Below are 22,681 nucleotides of genomic sequence, written 5' to 3'. Positions count from 1 at the left end.
CGATCGCTGGTTACTGATTGGTTCTGAGGCTTTCCTTTGTGTCAACAGAGGCCCTCTTTGGCTGTTGAGGCCATAGAGTGCCAAAGAAATGAGTTATAAAATCCAAAAGTGAGTTAGTATTTTGCCACTTCAGATTTCCTCATCTTGAAGTCAGTGGGTTTTTGATTAGATACCTGAAATAAGTCCGTGGTTAACACAAGCTGAAGAGACTTTTACGTTGACGACATTAAACATATCAGTAAATACCGCACTTGTGAATTTTGAAGCTTTTATGTGTCTTAAAAAAGGTGGTTGCTAACAAGTGGCTAAATGAGACTACAGAACGTCATTGTGTTGAACACAGCTTTACAGTCTTGTTGTGGGGGTGATGTTAAAGTCATGAGACTATGATGTGGTTCGTTTGTAGCCCAATGTTAGCATTTACTTCTGGTGATTGCATTTAGGCTTCAAAAATCATAAATAGTGTTCATTTGTAAAGATTGTCTTGATGGACAAAACCTTAAGTATCATAAATGTTGCCACAGAGCTTATTTTCTGCAACAATCCAGAATCCACTAGAAAACAAGGGAACCAGAGCGGTGCTAACTTCCACACTGGCCTACAGAAAAACATCATCCCTGGAGCACTCTGTAGCAACAGCCTCGAAGCTCCTGTTGGCTCAAGTGAGGTGTCAATCAAAAGGTCAGAGTTCAGCTACCATTTTGACAGCGAGGAGTATATTTACATACAACTGAAATAAATTATGGATAATATGTGGGGGATATGTTTGAAACAATACAGCGTTAGTTTGTGGATATACAGATGTAATAATGTGTTTGGAATAAAAATTTTACAGTATTTAGATCGTCTGGATCTTTGAGAGTGTATGAAGACTGTAGGAGCAGCGTTTTTGTTGGCATAATATTGATCCATGCATTGCAATAACTCTTCACAGGTAAGTTATAACTGTTTGTTTGTTTTTCATCTGACGCAAGTGCTGAACACCAGCAAAGATGACCTACCACCAAAAGTAAAGAGAAAAAAAAAACTGTCAGTAGACAGTATGACAAAAGCTCTTATTTTTTACTTATTTTTATTGTCTTATGTTGTGATAAGAGTGACAACACGTGTTATAGAAGCTGTTATGCACTGATGTAAATACAGGTCTGCCTTGAGATGCTGGCTCGCCCCTTGGTGTTCCATGGGCACAAAAAGTTTGAAAACCACCGTCCATATATCATCAAATAAAATCTTAAGAGGGCCGACGGGCATGCTGTCAGATTTCTAATCAAAACTACATACTTCTGCTCATCTACTCATGACTGCCCGAGGTCTGCTCTTTTGCATGTTTGAAGTCTTTGAAGTCTGTTAGAGTCAGTTAATCTATGTGAATGACTCACTCATTTACACCAAAGGCAGGGCAACAGGCAATCACATAACAAGCTCTGCTCTGAAATTACATTTTTTTAATCATGAGCTGAGTCTCAAAAAATTAATTGTATAATGTCTGGTTTATTTTGAAACTTAGAACACTACACACTACACAATGCCACAGATGTCACAAGTTTTGAGGGAGCGTACCATTGGCATGCTGACTGCAGATATGTCCACCATAGCTGTTGCCTGTTAAATGAATGTTAATTTCACTACCATAAGACATCTCAAATGTCGTTTCTGTGAATTTGGCAGTACATCCAAGCAGCCTACCTGTCAAGTTTTGGATTTGAAAATAAGGGAAATTTTCTGGCGCCCGCCGCAAGCCATCCCACCACCCCAACCAAGCTCCAGTATCCCTTACATTTTAAGACAGGTGTACAGGAAATCTAAGATAACCACTTGTCAACTACTTACTAACTACAATTAGGTGATCAGAATCTGATAGGCCTACCTTTGTTGACATTGAAATGCTGTCAACATTCCTGTTATAATACAGCCTAAATGAAAACACAAAAGGGTATATGAAGCACATTTATTTATTTATTTTACATATTTTCAGTTTATATACAAGTCACATATTTACTGTTCATTTCACATTGCTTGTCTTTAAGTTAAACATTTACATTTTCTTTTCGTTATACATTTTCTTTTCTCATGTTCACTCATGTGGCTCTCTGGCATTCACTAATGATTTATTATACAGATTTGTTGCAGACTTTGCATCCTTTAACATGTTTTTGGAAGGAGTGTATTTGTGGGTTGGGCCAGAGTGGTTGATTTTACATGACAGACCCGCTGTCGACACTAGCCTCGCGACAACTGCCACCCAGGCTACTGCAGGTGGCAGTTCTCGCGAGGCTAGTGACAGAATTCAGTTTGGAGAGGCAGAGGAATGTTTTTTTTTTTTTTTAAATTATATTATAATACAGGAGATTTACGGGAAAATACTAATACGGGAGGACAGCGGGAAAGAGGGGTAAATACGGTAGTTTCCCGGCCAAAACAGGAGACTTGACAGCTATGCCAAGCAGCCAGGCTGGAGCCTATTCCAACTGACACTGGGTGAGAGGTGGGGTACACCATAGACATACAGTCAGGTCCATAATTATTTGGACAATGATACAGTTGTCGTCATTTTGGCTCTGTACACCACCACAATGGGTTTTAAATGAAACAATGAATACCTGCTTAAAGTGCAGACTCTCAGCTTTCATTTAAGGCTTTTTTCAAAAATGTAGTATGAACCGTGTAGGAATGACAACCATTTCTTCACACAGTCCCCCAACTTTAAGGGCTCATAAGTATTTGGACAAACTAACATAATCATCAATTAAACAGTCAGTTTTAATACTTGGTTGCAAATCCTTTACAGTCAATGACTGCCTGAAGTGTTGGACACATAGGCATCATCAGATGCTGGGTTTCTTCCCTGGTGATGCTCTGCCAGCCCTTTACTGCAGCCGTCTGCACTTCCTGCTTGTGTTTTGGGTGTTTTGCCTTCAGTTTTGGCTTCAGCAAGAGAAACGCATGCTCAATTGGATTCAGGTCAGATGATATGACTTGGCCATTGCAGAACATTCCACTTCTTTGCCTTAAAAATGTCTTTGGTTGCTTTTGCAGTATGCTTCAGGTCATTGTCCATCTGCACTGTGAAGCATCGTCTAATGAGTTTTGAAGCATTTGGTTGAATCTGAGCAGATAATGGTGCCCCAAACACTTCAGCTTTCAACCTGCTGCTCTTGTCAGCAAGACAAGACTTCACTAGTATAAATACAGAGGGTTTATCACAAGATGCAAACCATTGGTTAGCCTTAAAAATGGAAGGCCAGATTAGAGTTTGTCAAAAACCATCTAAAAAGCCTGTACAGGTGTGGAACAGCATACTATGGACAGATAAAACAAAGATCAACTACCAGAATGATGGGAAGACAAGAGAAGGAAGAAGGGAAGGAACTGCTCATGATCCAACGCACACCACCTCATCAGTGAAGCATGGTGGAGGTACTGGTATGTCATGGCCATGTATGGCTGCTAGTGGAACTGGTTCTCTTGTATTTATTGATGATGTGACTGCTGACAAGAGCAGCAGGATGAAAGCTGAAGTGTTTGGGGCACCATTATCTGCTCAGATTCAACTAAATGCTTCAAAACTCATTGGACGATGCTTCTCAGTGCAGTTGGACATTGACCTGAAGCATACTGCAAAAGCAACCAAAGACATTTTTAAGGCAAAGAAGTGGAATGTTCTGCAATGGCCAAGTCATATCATCTGACCTGAATCCAATTGAGCATGCGTTTCTCTTGCTGAAGCCAAAATTGAGGGCAAAACACCCAAAACACAAGCAGGAAGTGCAGACGGCTGCAGTAAAGGGCTGGCAGAGCATCACCAGGGAAGAAACCCAGCATCTGGTGATGTCTATGTGTCCAACACTTCAGGCAGTCATTGACTGTAAAGGATTTGCAACCAAGTATTAAAACTGACTGTTTAATTGATGATTATGTTAGTTTGTCCAAATACTTATGAGCCCTTAAAGTTGGGGGACTGTGTGAAGAAATGGTTGTCATTCCTACACGGTTCATACTACATTTTTGAAAAAAGCCTTAAATGAAAGCTGAGAGTCTGCACTTTAAGCAGGTATTCATTGTTTCATTTAAAACCCATTGTGGTGGTGTACAGAGCCAAAATGACGACAACTGTATCATTGTCCAAATAATTATGGACCTGACTGTATATACATAGACGCCGCATCGACTGCCTGAGCGCGTCCTCGCCGGTCGCCATCTTGGATGGGTCTCGCTTCGCCTCCACAGTGCATTCACTTCTATTGAGGAAGGAGCTGTATGCACAAGTAAAATAGAATAACTCGCTGAATTTTCAACTGATTTTCACGCGGTTTGGTTTGTTACAAACGGCACACATATAGTTATGATACAGGATGCTTTCGTACATTAAAAATGCGGGATTTCATGCTTTAATACTTTCTGCAGATAGCAACAGCATGTTATTTAGGTCACAACACAGTTATTTTATTCACCTCAAACCCAGAGTGGGATGGATATATATATATATATATATATATATAGGCTATAGATAGATATAGATATACACACACATATATATATACACTGTATAAACACAATATACACAATACAAAACATAGTATATTAATAAATTTATTAATATATTTTAATAAAGAAAAAGCTCTATTGTTGATTGAGTTTATTTCTCACACACACCCACTCTCTTTTATACCCACAGCCATCAGACTTAATAATTCTTTGTTTAATAGATGATCTTACAGACTTCTTTGAAATTTTCTTTTCGGGGATTAGTAAAGTTATTTTCAGTATTTACATAAACACTGAAATTAATTTTGGTATTGGTATTATAACTATGAAAATGGGACTGTGGTCAAGATAATTTGAAAAAAAGATACAGAAGGATGAGCAGCAGGGGATATTTGCAGCACAGCTGGTGGAAAAGTGAATATGTGCACAAAGGTGTGCTAGGGAAGGCAAGGCAAGGCAAGGCAAGTTTATTTGTATAGCACAATTCAACACAAGGTAATTAAAGTGCTTTACAGAGACATTAAAAGCAACAAGACACAATTTAAAACAATAAAAACAGTCGATTGAAAAGGGAAATAGAAATTGAGAATGATAGTGATAATAATAAAATACAGTAACATAAAATAAAAACAGGCTCAATACATTGAACCGTCAGGATAAGAAAAAAAGTAAGTATATATACATATATATATAGCCTATATATATATATATATATATATATATATATATATATATATATATCCCACTCTGGGGTTGAGGTGAATAAAAGAACTGTGTTGTGATCTAAATAACATGCTGTTGCTATCTGCAGAAAGTATTAAAGCATGAAATCCCGCATTTTTAATGTACGAAAGCATCCTGTATCATAACTACATGTGTGCCGTTTGTAACAAACCAAACCGCGTGAAAATCAGTTGAAAATTCAGTGAGTTATTCTATTTTACTTGTGCATACAGCTCCTTCCTCAATAGAAGTGAATGCACTGTGGAGGCGAAGCGAGACCCATCCAAGATGGCGGCCGGCGAGGACGTCGGCTCCAATGGGCAGCGGCAGTCAATGCGGCGTCTATGTATATATGTCTATGGGGTACACCCTGGATAGGTTGCCTGACAGACAAGCATTCACACTCACATTCACTCCTACAACCAATTTAGAGTCACCATTTCACCTAACTTGCATGTCTTTGGACTGTGGGAGGATGCCGGAGTACCCGGGGGGGGGGGGGGGACATGCAGTCTCCGCACAGAGGGGCTCCCACAACCCGGGTTTTGAACCAGAAACCCTCTTGAGGCGACAATGCTTACCACTACACTGTGCCCTGGAGGTAACCTATGGTGGTGAAATGAGTGTTCACTTCACGGGCAACAGCTCTGGTGGACATCCCTGGAGTCTTGAGTCAGCATGCCAATTGTACGCTCCCTAAAAACTTGTGACATCTGTGGCATTGTGTTGTGTAATTAAACTGCACATTTTGAAGTGGTCTTTTATTGTTTATTGCAGACCTGCGTAGTTATGATGCTGTTTAAGCAGCATATTCAGATGTCACACCTGTCAGGTGGATGGATTATTGTGAAAAGGAGCGGTGCTCACTAACACTGATTTCAACAAATAGGCCTATCTATTGAGTGTATGAAAAAAAATTCTAACATAAATCTGTGAAAAATGGGAGCAAAAACAAAAGTGTTGCGTTTCTTCTGGCTCATGGTGTGGATGTGTCTCTGTTTCACCACAAACGGCGCTGGTCCTTTAACTCACCACCGGTCCTGCGCAGAGTTCAGCCCGCAGTGATGCCCCTGAACCGGTCACCAAACCGGAAACATCATTCCCCCTCTCTTCGGTCATGCCCACCGTGTTGTAATATTTCAACCTTTGGAGTTTGACCGCGCTGTCTGTCTATAAAGACACATTTTTGTAGCGTCTAAACACACTCGGTCCTTGATGAAGTAGTAGCGATATGAGTATGTTTGCTTCTCTGTGACACAGTAAGTTTCCATCAGAGGTTCACACAAGTTAGCTTGTTTAGCTAACGGCTAATAACGGTCGCTGTCATCAGACCAACGGTTGTTTCAGGCTGTGACTGAGAGCTGTCACAGAAACTCACTGCTGACTGTTACTCGGTGGTTTAGTGTCATTCAGCTGCTATTTACGAGTCGTGTGTCATAAATAGACTGTTATCTCACTAAAGCTTGGTCCAAGGTCAAATTGTTAAACAATTCATCGAAAAAAACTGTTAAATTTACCTTCATTCTGTTGCTTATCTATGCTTGATAAAGGTTAGCTAGGTTAGGACGCTGGTTTTATTTATTGACTCCTTTTTTCATTAGCTACACAGTTTATGGTTTTGTTAATAGGTTATTTTATCTTATTTTTCTGTTTTATATCAATAAACATAGTTGATGTACATATGAGTTAGTTACAGAATGGTGCATTTTCATTCATATTTTTATAAGCATTCAATAGTACCTCAGACTAACGTTGTCGACACTATTGTGACGAAATGTCACTTTATATCACCTAATATTTGGTCTTCATAAGTATAGGGATGCAACTGACTGCTATTTTCATTGTCAGTCAACTTGCTGATTTGTTTCTTAAAATAATTTGATAATTTTGTCTGAAAAAATGTTATAAAATAGTGAGAATGCCTTTTATACTTTCCCAAAGCCCAAGGTGATGTCTTTAAAGGGCTTATTTTGTCTGACTAGCAGTTAAAAATCCTCAAATATTCAATTTACAAAGATATAGAATATAAAAGAGCTGCAAATCCTCATATCTAAGAAGTTGAAATCTGAGAATATTTGGTATTTTAGCTTCACTAATTGATCGATTATCATTATATATATACAAGTGATTGTTTCCCCTAGTTGACAACTGATGACTCAGGTGAGCCTACTAAAGTATCTTCAGGTATTCAGTCAGTCTTTTTAAATTGTCAACATTTCTTTTCTGTGTAGCGCCTTGCAGAATGGAGAACTCAGAGACCAGTCCATCACCAGGGTCCCTGGCAGTGCCGGACAGAGGCATGGCTCGACCCTCAGCGCCCCTCAGTCAGCTGTCCGAGTCAGCCAGGCCCTCGAAGCACCGGGAGCACCCGTCCAAGTCACCAAGGAGACGGAGGAAGGGGACGAGGTCGCAGCGACGGGGGGATGGTCATGAACAGCTGCTCTGGGAGGTCGAGCGGCGGAGGTTGCCAGGCCAACACGAGCACTTGGAGCTCTCCGGGTCGGCGAGCGACACAGCAGAAAGCTCTCCTAAGAGGTTTGCACTGCAGGTTGCCAGCTGGTCTGCCATGCCACTGCCACACCTCTGTTGCCCCGGACATGAGGTGATAGTGTCTTGACCTGCCCTCCTCTTTCTCCCTCCTCACAGGAGAGCACACTTTCTACATGGACCGTATCCTGCCACTCACTTCGGACCCAAAGCCTGTATTCTTCCCAACCCAACTTCAGTCATGTAAGCATGAGGGGCGAACTTTGTGTGTACATGAGTGTGGTGTTTACACAGAAAAGCTTGTGTAACTGTGAGATAAGATAAAATGAGAATGCTGTGATTGGATGTTAGATGAAATGGGATGACTAACAGAACAGACCACAGATGCTTGCTGTCACCTGGTCTCAGTAGTGTTTCTTTGGACTCCATCCGAAAGACGAAATTATCTCCACAATGCCTGTGGTCCGCCACTCAAAGGAGGAGAGACACAAATGGTAAAAAGGAGAAAAAAGATAGTGTTTCTAAACTCTGATGTTTGGAGTTTGGACCTCACTCCTACAGAGGTAACATCAAAGTGTCATAACAGTTAATGAATGACTGCATCTGTTCTATATTTACCTTTTACTTGACTCAGAACATGAGGTAAGACTTGATATCATGGTGGTATTTGACTTAAATTGGAACTCGTCAAGATGCAGCCAGCTGAATTAAAATCACATGACGTGATTATGTGACAGTCAGCTCTTTGGTCTGTTTCTGTGTGTCTAACATAGGATTAAAAGGCACTGATAGTATGTGTAAAATATGTATGTTTGTTTACTCACCTGTGTGTTTGCCTTCGTGTCCCAGGCACATCCAGGATCCAGCCAGCCAGCGGCTCACCTGGAATAAACCACCTGTCAACGTGCTCGTCATCAGGAAGATTAGAGATGAGAGCCTCGTCGAGCCTTTCAAAGAGCTCTGCAGGTTTCTAGTGGAGGTAAAGGATAACTATACTACTATATACTTTATGTTTGTCATCGTATATGTTTCATGAGATGAAAGTTTTATGATGTTATTGTGGTATCTGAAACAACACAGAGAACAGATTCGGATTCTTTTGGATTTTATTTTGAGACACTCTTGGTTTTGGTTTATTTCACACATCAATGACATGCTGTCAGCAACTTCAACAGAACAATAAACCCAATCTGTAATTATTTGATCATAAAAATTGGAGGTGTGTTCACATCATCAAACAAAATCAGGCATTAAAGCAGCACAAACGGGATCTTCAGAAGCCACAAGGAAGATTGTGGTGATGAAAAATAAATTCATTAACTTTTATCAAACATCTAGAGCAACATATTTGAAAAATTACTCTTTGAAAGAACTAGAGAAAAATAATATAAACCGTCCTCAATCTGATTATAAGCACACAGAGGGTGTGGAGTTGTGGTCTTAAAAAGTTTGAAAAAGCAATGATTTTAGTTTCCTGCAGCAAAAGATGGCATTGAAAATACCAGCCCCCCCCCCCCCCCCCCCCCCCCCCCCCCCCGCGACCCCCAAGAGGATGAAGCAGTTAGAAGATGAATGAATGAATTCTAAAGCGTTTTAAATTGCTTAATACATCCATCTATATTCTGCTGCTGATCCACGTTGAAATCATGTAAATTTTTGTTACATACCGCTTGTAAGTACTTAAAAAAAATTCTATAAGAACAAATAATTCGAGGCTATATTGTTCTGAAAGGTTTTCTATCATACTTTCACACTTTGTCCGGTATCACCATGAAAAAGTTTTTAAGTTGTATTCTATATGCTATTAAGAGGATCCATAATTTAACTGAGCAACAAACTTTTGGAGCTCAGTGCCAAGTTATATAAGAGGGTGCTGCAGCTTTACTGAGCTAAAATATCAAAGTCAAAGTCAGTATTACAGAACGTCCTTTTGCTGCTCCTTTATAGTCGCATAGATAATTTACTGTGTGGAAGTGTTGGTAAATACATACACAACAAACACAAATCTAATCTTCATCCTTCAAAAAAGAGACATAGGAACTGTAAACAAACCAGTTATCAAGAATCAACATGCCCAATTTTTTTTTATCAAATTAGAAGCACTAAAGTTCAAAGATTTTATTGACTTCAGAACGATTCAAATCATGTACCGAGTGAAAAAACAACAACAAAAGTTTACATGATTTGAGAGGAATGTTTACGCTCAAGAAACAATTAGTGAGGAATAATGGTAAACATCATTGTATTACAGTTAAATGTGTTAATTTATGGAACAATTGGAAATTAAAACATGTAGAACATCTGATAAATTAAAAAAAATCAAAACAACATATTAAAGAGATATGAGATGGTTGAACTCAAAGGGGAAGGGCACAATATATGATGATTGTTTTTGATTGTGTGCATTTTTTTGTGTGTGTGTCTTTTATTCAGATTAATCTGTTCTTGTTCTGCCTTGAAAATGTTTAGATTTAGTTTGATTTGATTGAGGTGTGTATGGTGAACCTGGGGTAGAAAACAGGAATATTCATGTTTAGCATTAAGCTTTGATAAAATATAAAAACGGAGGTAGGATTTGATAAATATTCACTTCCCCCTACTCCTTTTTGGACATGTAATACTTAAGTTGTTAACTCAATGTCTGCTGGGTATTCTGGTGTTGTTTTCTTACTTATAATTTTATTTTCTTTTATTAATTTTACATGTTCGAAATAAACATAAATCAATTCAAGATGAAGTCATGGCTGAAATCAACCAAATGTGGACCATGTGTTCCTTACGCAATAACGCAAACACTTGACATGTCTTAACGTTTGTGAAATCATGTTGCTGCATTAGACTTAGTTCTCAGTCTGATGAGATATCAGCTGTATCAACACCATCACCACCTCCACCTGCAGCACTTTGAGCGGCTCCACCTGCTGCTCTGTTTGTGTCTCAGATAGATATTTTTTTTCTGAGACAGACAAAAACAAATACAAATCTGTGTTCAATGTATTATATAGCACCTTTAAAAACAGAGTTTACAATGTGCTTTGACAAACAAAGCAAAGCAGAAGCAAGATACTCCAAAGGCAATACAGTAATTCAGTAATGCTGAAACAAAGCAAAACAAAATTAGAATAATTTTAAGACAGGAGGGAAGACTCAAAACAACGATAAAGAGAAGATGGATGATAATAGGAAATAAAAAAATAAAAACAAAACATAAAAGTAAATACAATAAAAAGAATAAAAGCAACAAACACCATTAAAAAATGAATAAAAAGATGATGTCACATAAAAGCAAAACTATAAAAATGGGTTTTAAGAAGTGGCCAATGTTTGAGAGTATTATGAGGTTGTGATTTAGTGATTAGATTTATCAGTTGGGATATCAGAATGTCAATTTCATTGATTTCAGTTACAGTTTGTCCTCTATCAGTAAACTAAACCCATGCTCCTTAAGAACGGAGCGTACTCCAAAACATTTGTGACACTGAAGAGCAACAAGTCTAACAGAAAGAATCCAGGAAGCAACCCAGACATGTATGTGAAAGTAACAGTCTGGTCTCACACAGTTACGACACCTTTTGGCCACATGTTTCCAAAACAAGCTGTGCTTTGTGTAATAAGACTGTCAAATGAACCCATGTATTTACATTCCGTAAGAACACCGTCATATCAGTCCCCACATGTTTGGTGTGTGAACAGCCTCGTTTCTGAAAGAGTACTTTTGGGAGATGGGAGATGATGTGTGTGTTTTGGCTGCCGTCACTAAAGCATGTCTTTGTGTATCAGGAGAAACAGATGATGGTGTACGTGGAGCGCAGGGTCGCAGATGATGCTACGCTGTCAAAGGACGAGACGTTCGGCTCCATCCGCAATCAGCTCTGCACCTTCAGGGAGGGTGAGACTCCTCTACAATACAATAAAGACACACAAATTAAAGGGATAGTTTGGAGTAGGGTTGTATAAGGTACTTATCTGTCGTCAGTGTTTTACCTACTGTATGTGTCAGTCACCACGCCCCCAGTTTGGAGAAGCAGGCAGGGGTACCAGCACAGAAGCTAGGCAGTGTACTGCTGTGGACATGGGCAAAAACAAAATGTGTTTTATCCATCTAATAAAAGTCCCACCTAAAACATTTTATCAGTTTAAGTGTACGCTACATTTAGAATATTTTCACTGCTTTACTTACAGTTAGGACAGCCCTCTTCAACAGGAAACTGAAGCTATTATCTATGTTGTCTTCAAAGCTACCAGACTCTACTGACAAAAACAGTAATTTTACCTCTCAGAACACAGGAGCTGCTGGTCTACAGCTGCCTCGATCAGTTAGTTACAGTATCTCACATAAGTGAGTGCACCCCTCCCATTTTTGCAAATATTTCATTATATCTTTTCATGGGACAACACTATAGAAATGACACTTTGATATAACTTAAAGTAGTCAGTGTACAGCTTGTATAGTAGTATAGATTTACCTTCCTCTGAAAATTACTCAAAACACAGCCATCAACATCTAAACAGCTGGCAACATAAGTGAGTACACCCCACAGTGAACATGTCCAAATTGTGCCTAAAGTGTCAATATTTTGTGTGCCAACCATTATTATCTAGCACTGCCTTAACCCTTTTGGGCATGGAATTCACCAGAGCTCACAGGTTGCTTCAATAATCCTCTCCCACTCCTCCATGATGACATCATGGAGCAGATGGATGTGAAGACACCTTGTGCTACCCACCTTCAGCTTGAGGATGCCCCACAGGTGCACAGGTGAGTTTAGGGCTGGATACATACTTGGCCAGTCCATCACCTTCACCTTCAGCTTCCTCAGCAAGGCAGTTGTCATCTTCTAGGTGTGAATTCCAAGCAGAGCATGATCGCCCCTCTTCAGAAACTGGGCTGCAAGTTTTCATTATCAAGTTTTCCAACATGATAATGACCCAAAACACACCTAGAAGATGACAACTGCCTTGCTGAGGAAGCTGAAGGTGAAGGTGATGGCCAAGTATGTATCCAGCCCTAAACTCACCTGTGCACCTGTGGGGCATCCTCAAGCTGAAGGTGGGGTAGCGCAAGGTGTCTTCACATCCATCTGCTCCATGATGTCATCATGGAGGAGTGGGAGAGGATTACTGAAGCAACCTGTGAGCTCTGGTGAATTCCATGCCCAAAAGGGTTAAGGCAGTGCTAGATAATAATGGTTGGCACACAAAATATTGACACTTTAGGCACAATTTGGACATGTTCACTGTGGGGTGTACTCACTTATGTTGCCAGCTGTTTAGATGTTGATGGCTGTGTTTTGAGCAATTTTCAGAGGGAGGTAAATCTATACTACTATACAAACTGTACACTAACTACTTTAAGTTAAATCCAAGTGTCATTTCTATAGTGTTGTCCCATGAAAAGATATAATGAAATATTTGCAAAAATGGGAGGGGTGTACTCACTTATGTGAGATACTGTAGCTTGTGTTTTTATGTTATTTTAGTAAATCTGTACTAACTCTATAAACATGAAGATACACCACAACATAAACTAAAAAACCAAACGAGGCAGCTTTAGATGAGCAGCTGCCGTGTCCAGCAAGCTAAAAGTGCTGTTTAAGCCAGCCACCAGGATGACAGCAGCTGTCAAGGCAGATTTCAAACTGCTGTCATAAATTCAGTTATCAAGACAAAAATCTGAAAATACATAACTTGCATCTAGACAGTATGGAAATGTTGTTGATTTGTTTTTAACAATGATTGATTTACTCCATAAGTGAAAAACTGATGTGTAAAGATGCTCTATTCCCATTGACAGCAATGGTTCACATGAGGACATAATTCAAAATGCTGTCAAAAATTCAGTTTTTGAGATAAAATTTTGATATTTGCCAAACATCATCTACCATGACTCCAAAATTTTGTTGATTTTTTTCATGAACATTGAAAACCTATTTAGCAAGTATATGTTCACAGTACTGTTTACAGTCAAACATCTTGATGCACTCTAGGCTCAGTTTTTGGTAAATCAAAAATCTGTGAGGACAATTTGTGTAGGACAGTCTGAAGATGCTCTGTAGCAAGTTTGGTGTCAATTGAGCAAAAATTGTGGGAGGAGATATGTTTAAGAAGTTTGACAGTTTTTGAAAAAAAAAAACCCCAGAGTGATTGACTTCATAATTTGCAATAGGTTCAAATGTACAAAAGTTTCTTCAGTATCTGGGCTACATTTTCGTGAAAGTTGCGAAGCTGAAGCACATACGGTTGATTTGTGAATTTCAAAAGTTTTGAGCTTTAGTCGCTTGCTGTAGCGCCACCATCAGGACTATTGACTTGTGTTTGCAGCTGAGCAAATCTGGCGTAGGACTGGACCTTTGTGCAAAGTTTGGTGATTTTTCGCACATAGGAAGTAGGATTTCCTCGGACGAAGAAGAAGAAGAAGAGGAAGAAGAAGAAGAAGAAGAAGAAGAAGAAAGAACGAGCAGGAAATCAAGAGGGTGCTGCCCGGCCCCTAATTACTGGCCCATACTGTATGTTGGCCGACCTGAAACAAGAAATGTGTCACATTTTTCTTATATATTTGAATGAAAATATATCTTTCTTTTATTAAAGATATTTTTGGGGAATATTCAGCCTTTAATGGATAGGACAGACAAGTGTGAAAGGGGAAGAGAGAGAGAGAGGGAGTGACATGCAGCAAAGGGCCACAGGCTGGAGTCGAGCCCAGGCCGCTACGGCAACAGCCTTGTACATGGGGCGCCTGCTCTACCACTAAGCCACCGATGCCCCGTGAAAATATATCTTATGTTGCATGTTGTAAAATGTTCTTGAAATGAAAAAGATATATTATTATATATAAATACAGCTGTGTTTTTGACGGCCTGCAGGTTATGATGATATCTCTGACTGCATAGACCTGATCATCTGTCTGGGTGGAGATGGGACTCTGCTCTATGCCTCGTCTCTCTTCCAGGTAATCACTCTTTTATTGGTTCATCACTTCAGACAACTTAAACATTTTCTACTACATAAAATAACTTAAAAAGGTAAACCTGGTTATGTTCCTTTAAATCCAGTAAAAGAAAAACAATTTCTTATATCTTTTCCTTTGTAACCTTTGGGACTGATACTGTCAAATATACAAATCTGTGATTTTTTGATGTGCCGTCATTGTATTTCATCTGTACTTTACAAAGGTTCACTTCCTGCTTTTAACTGTTTTCTATTTTTAAATGACTTTATTGTAATCCTGTTTTGATCACTGCAAAAAAAAAGTAAAAAAGATTTTTTAAGTCAGGAAATTCTATGAAACTAATTTGAATATTTGTGTCTTTGAAGTTGCCTCCTTATGTCACACAGTCAACAACATTTCAAGATCAGACACTGCAAAACTGCATTTTGTCTGTAATTCTAAAATTAGCCTCAGGTTTATGTTAAGAAGCTGGTATATAGGTATCATGATTATTTAGTTAACCCAATGATTGCGTGTTTGTGTTTCATGAATGACATACATGACAGTTAGAAAATAAAGTATACAATATGAAATCTTCTTAATACCAAATATTTACAGATTGTGTCAGTATTGTGTACTACATGTAGTTTTTGGGTCATGATTTTGCTGTTCTGATAGAATCCGACTGATTTTTATGTACGGACTGTCCTTTTTTGCAGGGAAGCGTCCCTCCAGTCATGGCGTTTCACCTCGGCTCTCTTGGTTTCCTGACGCCCTTCAAATTTGAGTCATACAAGACGGAAGTGGCCAAAGTGTTTGAAGGTAGAGTGGAGCTTTAGATTAAATATTGGTCTAATGTTAACTGTCATAGTCACTCATATATGAATGTAAAAATAAATTATGTTCACTTCTTTTAGTTGTTCCAAGATACTGTGTATGTGAATGTTGTGTGTGCTTATGTTTGCACGTATGTGTGTTTTCAGGCAATGCAGCCATCACTCTGCGCAGTCGTCTAAAGGTTAAGGTGGTGAAGGACATGCTTCAGAGAACAGGCCAGCAACCGTACAGTCGAGAGCCTCAACAGCAGCAGCAGCAGCAGCCGCAGCCACCGCAGCAACAGGAACACAACGGACTCCTTCCTCACGGACACACCAACAGCGAGGCTGGCAAGGTCACCCTGCAGTTACAGGTGAGGACAAAGAGGCACAGGTATAATAGGTTAGAAGAGAGCTAAAACAAATATACAAAGCAGGGTAAAGATGCAGATTGCAAACCCCTTTTCACTGAAAGAACGTTTTCAGGGACCCAGGAGCAAATTCACTGAGAGCATTTTGCTAAAAGGAAAGTCAGTAATATAGCTTACAGTAGCTTAGGCTAAGCAACAACTTACCTCAGACATGCTGCCAGATAGGATCAATAAAATCTCAGTAGTTTTAGCAAATTAGTGTTGCTGCTACTATGAATAGTTTTGATACCAAATTTTGGCAGGTGAGCATTTCTTATTTTCATGTTGTTTCATTCATGTCACGCTCCCAATGTGTAAAGGCCTTTAGCAACTAAATTCAGATGGTCTGCTGTTCCAGGTGCCAAATAAGTCCCTGCTGTGAAGCTGTAGTTTTGGATGTCCTAGAAACTACTGGGGTGGAGTTTTGAAGCTGATTGGTCAAACACTCAGAACATTCAAACCCTCAGCTGCTACATATTATGTTCAGCTTTATTCACACAATAAGGAAGTACTGAATGAGACTAGAGTCAAAATAAGAACGACAATGCTGCTAAAGTTTAACGACCTTGAAAACCAAGTCGTCACCTTTTCGACTAAAAAGAAAATATGTAGAGGAAGTGTAACGAGCTGAGAGTGAAGCAAGCGAATGAATGAGACAAACAAACGTTAATGTGCATCTCAGCATGTCTTTGCGGCATTCATTCGTTAGATCCACACAAACATCACAGTCACACAACAGTAAATACAACCAACAGAAAGCTTTTTAATCAAACTCATTTGCTTAATCTTCATGGTCCCTCCAATGCAAGCAGGGATGTTTAAAGGGGACTTTTAGTTCTTAGTTTGGTCCTTGAGTTAGGCTCCATGTTGCCATAGTTCTTGGCTTTTAAAGGGCATGTGTGATTGCATTTTGTCCTCATAATTAATTCCTGATCGCACCCAAAAATGATGCTGTAAGCCCATAAAGATGATTGAAGCTTTGTGTGTGTGAGTGTGTGTGTGTGTATGTGTGTGTGTGCGTGTGTGTCTCCCTTGCTTCCTTTTTTCACCCTGGGTGCGTTTGTGCTTTCGCACATGTGCACAGGCTCAGTGAGCGAGCCGGGTTGCCATGGCGACAGTCATAATAAAGCTGCTGGGCACAGATATGGGAGAGAAAAAAGTAGGATGTTTATGAAGTTCTGTTGAGCCAGTTGCCATGGAGACCGTGGCGTCAACAGCGCAGTCAACGCCAAATGGATATTTAATGAGCTCTGACGCTCTCGGTCTGAGACACACTAACTAAACAACATGCCTCACTGCTGCAGTCACACACACACACACACTCACACACACACACACACACAAGTCCTGGAGACTTCCCCACCTAACCAAAACCATAACCGTTACCTACCTAACCCTAACCTGACCTCGACTCTAACCACTAACCCAAAAATGAGCTTTTTCCAAATTGGGTACACGGCTTTTGTCCTCAATTAGACGAGCTGTCCCTGATAGTCTGGAGTCTGGTGTGTGTCTCCCCCCCTTCACACACACACTGCTGCAGTTTGTCATTTTCAGCGCGGCTCTCTCTCTTCTCTCCCGTCTCATCGATAAAAGACAGTGATGGATCGTTCTAGTCTCTGAGCCTGAGTTTGACCTCACATTACATCATGTCTGCAGCATCCAGCAGGATGTTTGCTCTGTGCTCAGCTGACGTCAGTACATCAGGCAGACATCACTGCAGTGCTCCGACTGAAGTGTGGAACATGATTTGTATGCTGCTTGTCTGCACACCAGCATTTTTTTCCCTGCTCGTAGTTTCCTCTTGTAATGTGGGAATGTAATGCACTGTAACTCTGTGTCTGCAGCTGGCTGATTTATTGCTTTTATTGACTGTAGAGATTACATTTCATATTTACTGTCTGTGAAAAGGAATTAAATAATTAAGACTGCTCTATTGTAAAGAGCTACTACACATTGTACAGTATGAGCAGTGTGGTTATCTTGCCTTTATCATCTCTGCCAGAGAAGTTGTGTTTAGAGGAGTTAGCCTGTTTGTTCTCAGGATGTCTCAAAAATTACTTAACGGATATTAATGAAATTTTGGTGCAGACGTAGACCACGGGTCAAGGACACACTGATGGGTTTTGTTGTGGCTGGAGACACCATGTGGCCATTTGTAAAGCACTTTACTTTGGGCACAATCTTTACACACTTTCAGTTAAGTCCCATCTCATTCCTACATGAGCAGAGATTTTCTCCACATATAATTTTTCAGTACTTCTTCTCATATTTTTCATGTACTTTTTGCCATATTTGATCAATGACATATTTGATTGACTCTGGAAAAGGTTTTTTTTTTTTTTTAATATAACATCCCATTTTTCTGTTCACACAAATTTACACACACACACACATATATATATATATATATATATATATATATATATATATATATATTGCATGTGAACATATGCATGTGGATGCACATAAACCCATCAAACATGTATTGCATTTGACCTATAGATGGCACCACAGTAACATGATTCATTTAAATGCTCATGAGTTTCCTTGTACAAAACCTTAATATTCCAAAAGAGGATTTAGGTTTTTGCAGAATCAACATGGATATGGTTTTGATACACATTCAGATTAAAAACTCCCAGAATGTCAAAAATGGAGCAGCCTCTGCGTGCCTTCTAATCTTAACTTTGGTCTGTGTGTGTGTGCGTGTGTGTGCAGGTACTGAATGAGGTTGTGGTGGACCGAGGCCCTTCCTCCTACCTGTCCAACGTGGACTTGTACCTCGATGGGCGGCTCATCACCTCAGTGCAGGGAGATGGTGAGAGCAGTCATACACTTGTTTCTGTCATGTGATGTCACTCTTTTAGTCTTGACTTGTGGATACAATTAGTAGTACACAATTAACATGGTAAATAAAGGTGGGAAATGTCCTCACTGTCTCTCTGTCCTCCAGGTGTGATTGTATCCACACCTACAGGCAGCACAGCGTACGCAGCCGCAGCAGGAGCCTCCATGATCCACCCCAACGTACCCGCCATCATGGTCACCCCCATCTGTCCACACTCACTCTCCTTCAGGCCTATCGTCGTCCCTGCTGGCGTGGAGCTCATGGTAAGAATGAAAGGGAAGGAGGATGGACTGAACTTGGTGCAAACATAGTGTTTACGGAGAGTGTCACAGTAAGGCACCGTTTTGTCCAAATGATACTCCCACACGTGACAATGGTGCTGTCTACACTTGGGCTAAACCCTCCTGTACTTGTGCAGTTGGGCTGAGATCTGGTGAGGCCATTTGGAACCATGTAGTGACCCCTAATGGCCTTCAGAGAAGCATCTGCTTCTGTTATGTTTCTCCACACAGTAACTCAGAGTTTTCCTGTAATTTATCGCCTGTTTATGTAACCACAGCCTATAAATATATTTATTTTTTTTGACAAAGTCGTTTATGTGGAGTAGAGTAGGCACTTTGGTGGTCAAAAGTCACTGTGACCTCTGCCAGTGAACGCGGTAACTGGGGACCCCTCATTATCCACCCAGCTCCTAGACAACAATAACCCATGGATTATCAGATTATTACAAACATGGCATGAAACACTTTAACATTTTAACGTAAGAAAGACAGCAGATATTTTAAGATGGTTTACATATGACCCAGAATTCATACCTAGTGAACGAAAGATTTAAAGATTGGATCCCCAGTGGGCTAACAGCATACTGTACTCTCATTAAACAAGGTATCACAAGGAGGAATTTAGTTTGCAATACCGGGACCTTTTTAGATACTTACAGATAACTGATTATATTGACAAAATATAAAGAAAAATATGCCCACAGAAAATGAACAAATCCAAATATTTAATAAAGCATATGAAAGCATATAAAAAGGTCATTTCAAAACTATACCTGAGCCTTCAACAACTACACAAGGAAAATGCATTTAGAGTTAAACCAAGGTGGGAAAGTGAGGGTAATCTGACCATGGCACAAGAGGAATGGGAAGAGATATTCAGACAACAATGGAAAACAACAAGCTCTTCATCCGGGAGGGAATTGAGTTGGAAGAATGTCATGAGTTACTTCTGTACTTCTGCCCAGAAAGATCTTTCTCAAACTAGACGGACAAAGAAGGAAATCACTTTCATATCTTTCGGTGGTGCCTCTCTGTCACTCCTTTTTGGACTATTATTCATGGCATTCTTGAAACCGTTTCTCTAACCAAATTAACCCTTAACTTAGAACTGATGTACCTGATGAGACTATACCAAGTATTGATGAATGGATTGTCTTGGTATATCATATATATATATGTAATGGAGCAAATGATTTTTAGTTTGAGACCCAAAAGGACATTTTTATTGAGAAGTGGACAAAATGGACCGCATGTATGCCTTGACTCAGCACCCTTGTTAGCACTATTTATTTGTTGATGAAGTGATGACATTTTATATCCAAAAGATTAAAGGTCAGCTTCACTGTGACATCATAATGCTCCGCAAAAACACTTCTCTGTCCATTATTCAACGTCATAAGACATTTGGTCGGACACTGAATTGGTGACACTAATCTTGGATGCCCATTTTGAGACCGTTCCGATATAGATCTTCCATGCAGCCGGGTTGAAGACGTGTGTGAAGCATCCATGTTTTAGAATATGTAGCTTCCGTGCAGCAACATCCACATTCAAAGCATTGTCTACTGCCATGGGTACATTAGAGTCTGGACAGACAGGGATTGAAACTGCAACCTGACTGGTTGGTGGAGGTGTACAACTGTGAGGTGGTAAATCTGGTTTATCAGTAAACTAGTTGAAATCTTTGGACATTTTTTTTGTTGTGGTATGAAGTGTCCATCAGTCCCTGTTAATGGGATTCATATGTTTTTTTTCCTTTACAGTACATTGCTCTCACATTCATAGTCAGCACACATATTTACATAGCCACTTTATGGCAATGCTAGTACCTTGGGGATTTCAGTGTGTGATGGGTTGGTGTGTTGGTGAGTCACTCCATGTGTATTGACACTGACAGACTGTCCTCTTCTTCAAACAGATCACCTTGTCTCCTGATGCCAGGAACACAGCCTGGGTGTCGTTTGATGGCAGGAAGAGGCAGGAGATCCAGCATGGGGACTGGTAAAGTTCACTTCCTGTCATTATCACTTGCCTTGTCGTCATACAGATTTATTGTTCTTCTCTCTTGGATTAATTTCTGCTTTTCTCTCCAACCAGCATCAAGATCACTACGTCTTGTTACCCAGTGCCCTCTATCTGCTGCCACGACCTGGTGTACGACTGGTTTGAAAGCCTGGCTCAGTGTTTGCACTGGAACGTACGCAAGAGGCAGGCGCGACTGGCGGATGTCTCGGACTCATCGGACACAGAGAACTGAATTGGAGGGTGCTCTTTTTGATCTACGTTAAAGTGGACGCTCTCCACAGCAGCTGAGCGAGTGACGGTGAGAGGGATCAGTTTTTCTGAGACCCTGCAAACATTTTCATTACAGAAACAGAACTGTAAAAGTGAGAACACGTGTCTGTGCAGCCAGATGAGTGTTACATCAGTCCAATGAATAGCATGTTTAATGAGCATACTGTGTTTACAGTATTTAATTCATTTGAGAAAGCATCTCACGACATTCCAGTTAAAAAGCAATCTGTAATTCTATCTGTAGTTTATTGGGAGAAAGCATGTTTCTCACCTAGGAAAAAAACAACTGCAGTTACTGAAATGATCGCAGTTTATTAATATTATGAATTAATAATCTGTTGTTTAGGAGATGGCGTACTTAATCATCAATATGATGATACAGTGTGTAAGCTTTAGACGTTACTGGCACAAACTTTGTGGATTATAGGTAGAGAAACACTGATACAATAAGAAACAATGACCTTAAATGTAAATTTGTACATATAGGATTCTGTGATAAATGTATTTAATGTCATATTTATGTGATATTTATATAGAATGGAGCTAAAAAAGACTTTGAATTTCTATTTCTGAGTCAGCCAAAGACTACTGTGTGTGATTGTTCTGTCCAAACATATTGTACGATCCAAAGCCTACTTTGTGTACATCTTAACATTCGCTGTAGAGGAGTTTTTTCATCTATTTTTGTTTTGTCAGTTGCTTTCTCAACTTTTCTGGCCAAGTTAAATTCTACACGTCAGATTGCATGTTGTAGAACATAACATGGTAGGTCATGTTGTTTTCATGATCACTGAAGTCAATGTGAAAGGAAGTAGTGCTAAAATAAAGTTTCAACACTCACTGACTTTTTTGTCCAGTCTGATCTTTGTGTGAACCCAAACTCTCTAAATCATGAGTGACAATAAAAAAAGTATTGACTTTTCAGAAAATAAAATTTGCAGGAGTTTGCCTGACTTGGGAAACATGTTTTCCAGTGACTGGCAATACTTATAAATCTTGAGTTTTAATAAAGACATTTTAAGATTGGTTCAGGACCTGTGGACGTCCTGGTGTCTAACTACAGACAAGTGTATAACCTTAAGCAAACTTTCCAGACAGTCTGACTGCAGGATGGAGCAGGTACAGGACTGCGTCTCGCTAAGCAGGAAAAAGTGAAGAAGTTTTTACTATTCAAATCTTTCCTGTTATTACACAGTCAGTGAGATTATCAGGTACGAAGTACATTCAGTTGCCAGAATAATAGGTACAACTAACCAACCTGCTGTTAGCTTTTGTATGAGTAACATTTTTTAATGACATACTATACTGTGATATTTGGAATAACAATTTTCATAACATTCTATACTAAGATATTTGTATGATCATTTTTTAAACCAGAAAGGTTCTGCCAATATGACTACCCTACG

General features: G+C 39.7%; 1 protein-coding gene across 2 annotated transcripts; it reads left to right on the top strand.

The window, feature by feature from the left end:
• The first annotated feature begins 6,283 nt into the window (after positions 1-6,283).
• Positions 6,284-22,117, top strand: nadkb (NAD kinase b). Of its 2 annotated transcripts, XM_033651540.2 has the most exons (12): positions 6,284-6,467; positions 7,440-7,743; positions 7,855-7,938; positions 8,545-8,674; positions 11,476-11,584; positions 14,559-14,644; positions 15,343-15,445; positions 15,607-15,812; positions 18,570-18,669; positions 18,805-18,962; positions 20,899-20,981; positions 21,078-22,117. In XM_033651540.2, exons 2-12 carry the CDS (start codon positions 7,451-7,453, stop codon positions 21,235-21,237), a joined length of 1,512 nt encoding a protein of 503 aa, XP_033507431.1. In that variant the 5' UTR covers positions 6,284-6,467; positions 7,440-7,450; the 3' UTR covers positions 21,238-22,117. The 2 variants fall into 2 exon arrangements, with proteins under 2 accessions (XP_033507431.1, XP_078029181.1); XM_078173055.1 differs by lacking the exon at positions 6,284-6,467 and having other exon boundaries at positions 7,322-7,743.
• Positions 22,118-22,681: the final 564 nt, after the last annotated feature.

The sequence above is a fragment of the Epinephelus lanceolatus genome, chromosome 12 (assembly GCF_041903045.1).
Source record: "Epinephelus lanceolatus isolate andai-2023 chromosome 12, ASM4190304v1, whole genome shotgun sequence".
Lineage (NCBI taxonomy): Eukaryota > Metazoa > Chordata > Actinopteri > Perciformes > Serranidae > Epinephelus > Epinephelus lanceolatus.
This window is presented reverse-complemented; position numbering and strand designations above follow the sequence as displayed.

Bases quoted from the DNA above. Each gene is read 5' to 3' on its own strand.
- nadkb (XM_033651540.2), top strand. From the start codon at position 7,451: ATGGAGAACTCAGAGACCAGTCCATCACCAGGGTCCCTGGCAGTGCCG. The intron at 15,446-15,606 runs GTAGAGTGGAGC...GTGTGTTTTCAG, and splicing joins AGTGGCCAAAGTGTTTGAAG to GCAATGCAGCCATCACTCTG. The intron at 18,963-20,898 runs GTAAGAATGAAA...TTCTTCAAACAG, and splicing joins CTGCTGGCGTGGAGCTCATG to ATCACCTTGTCTCCTGATGC.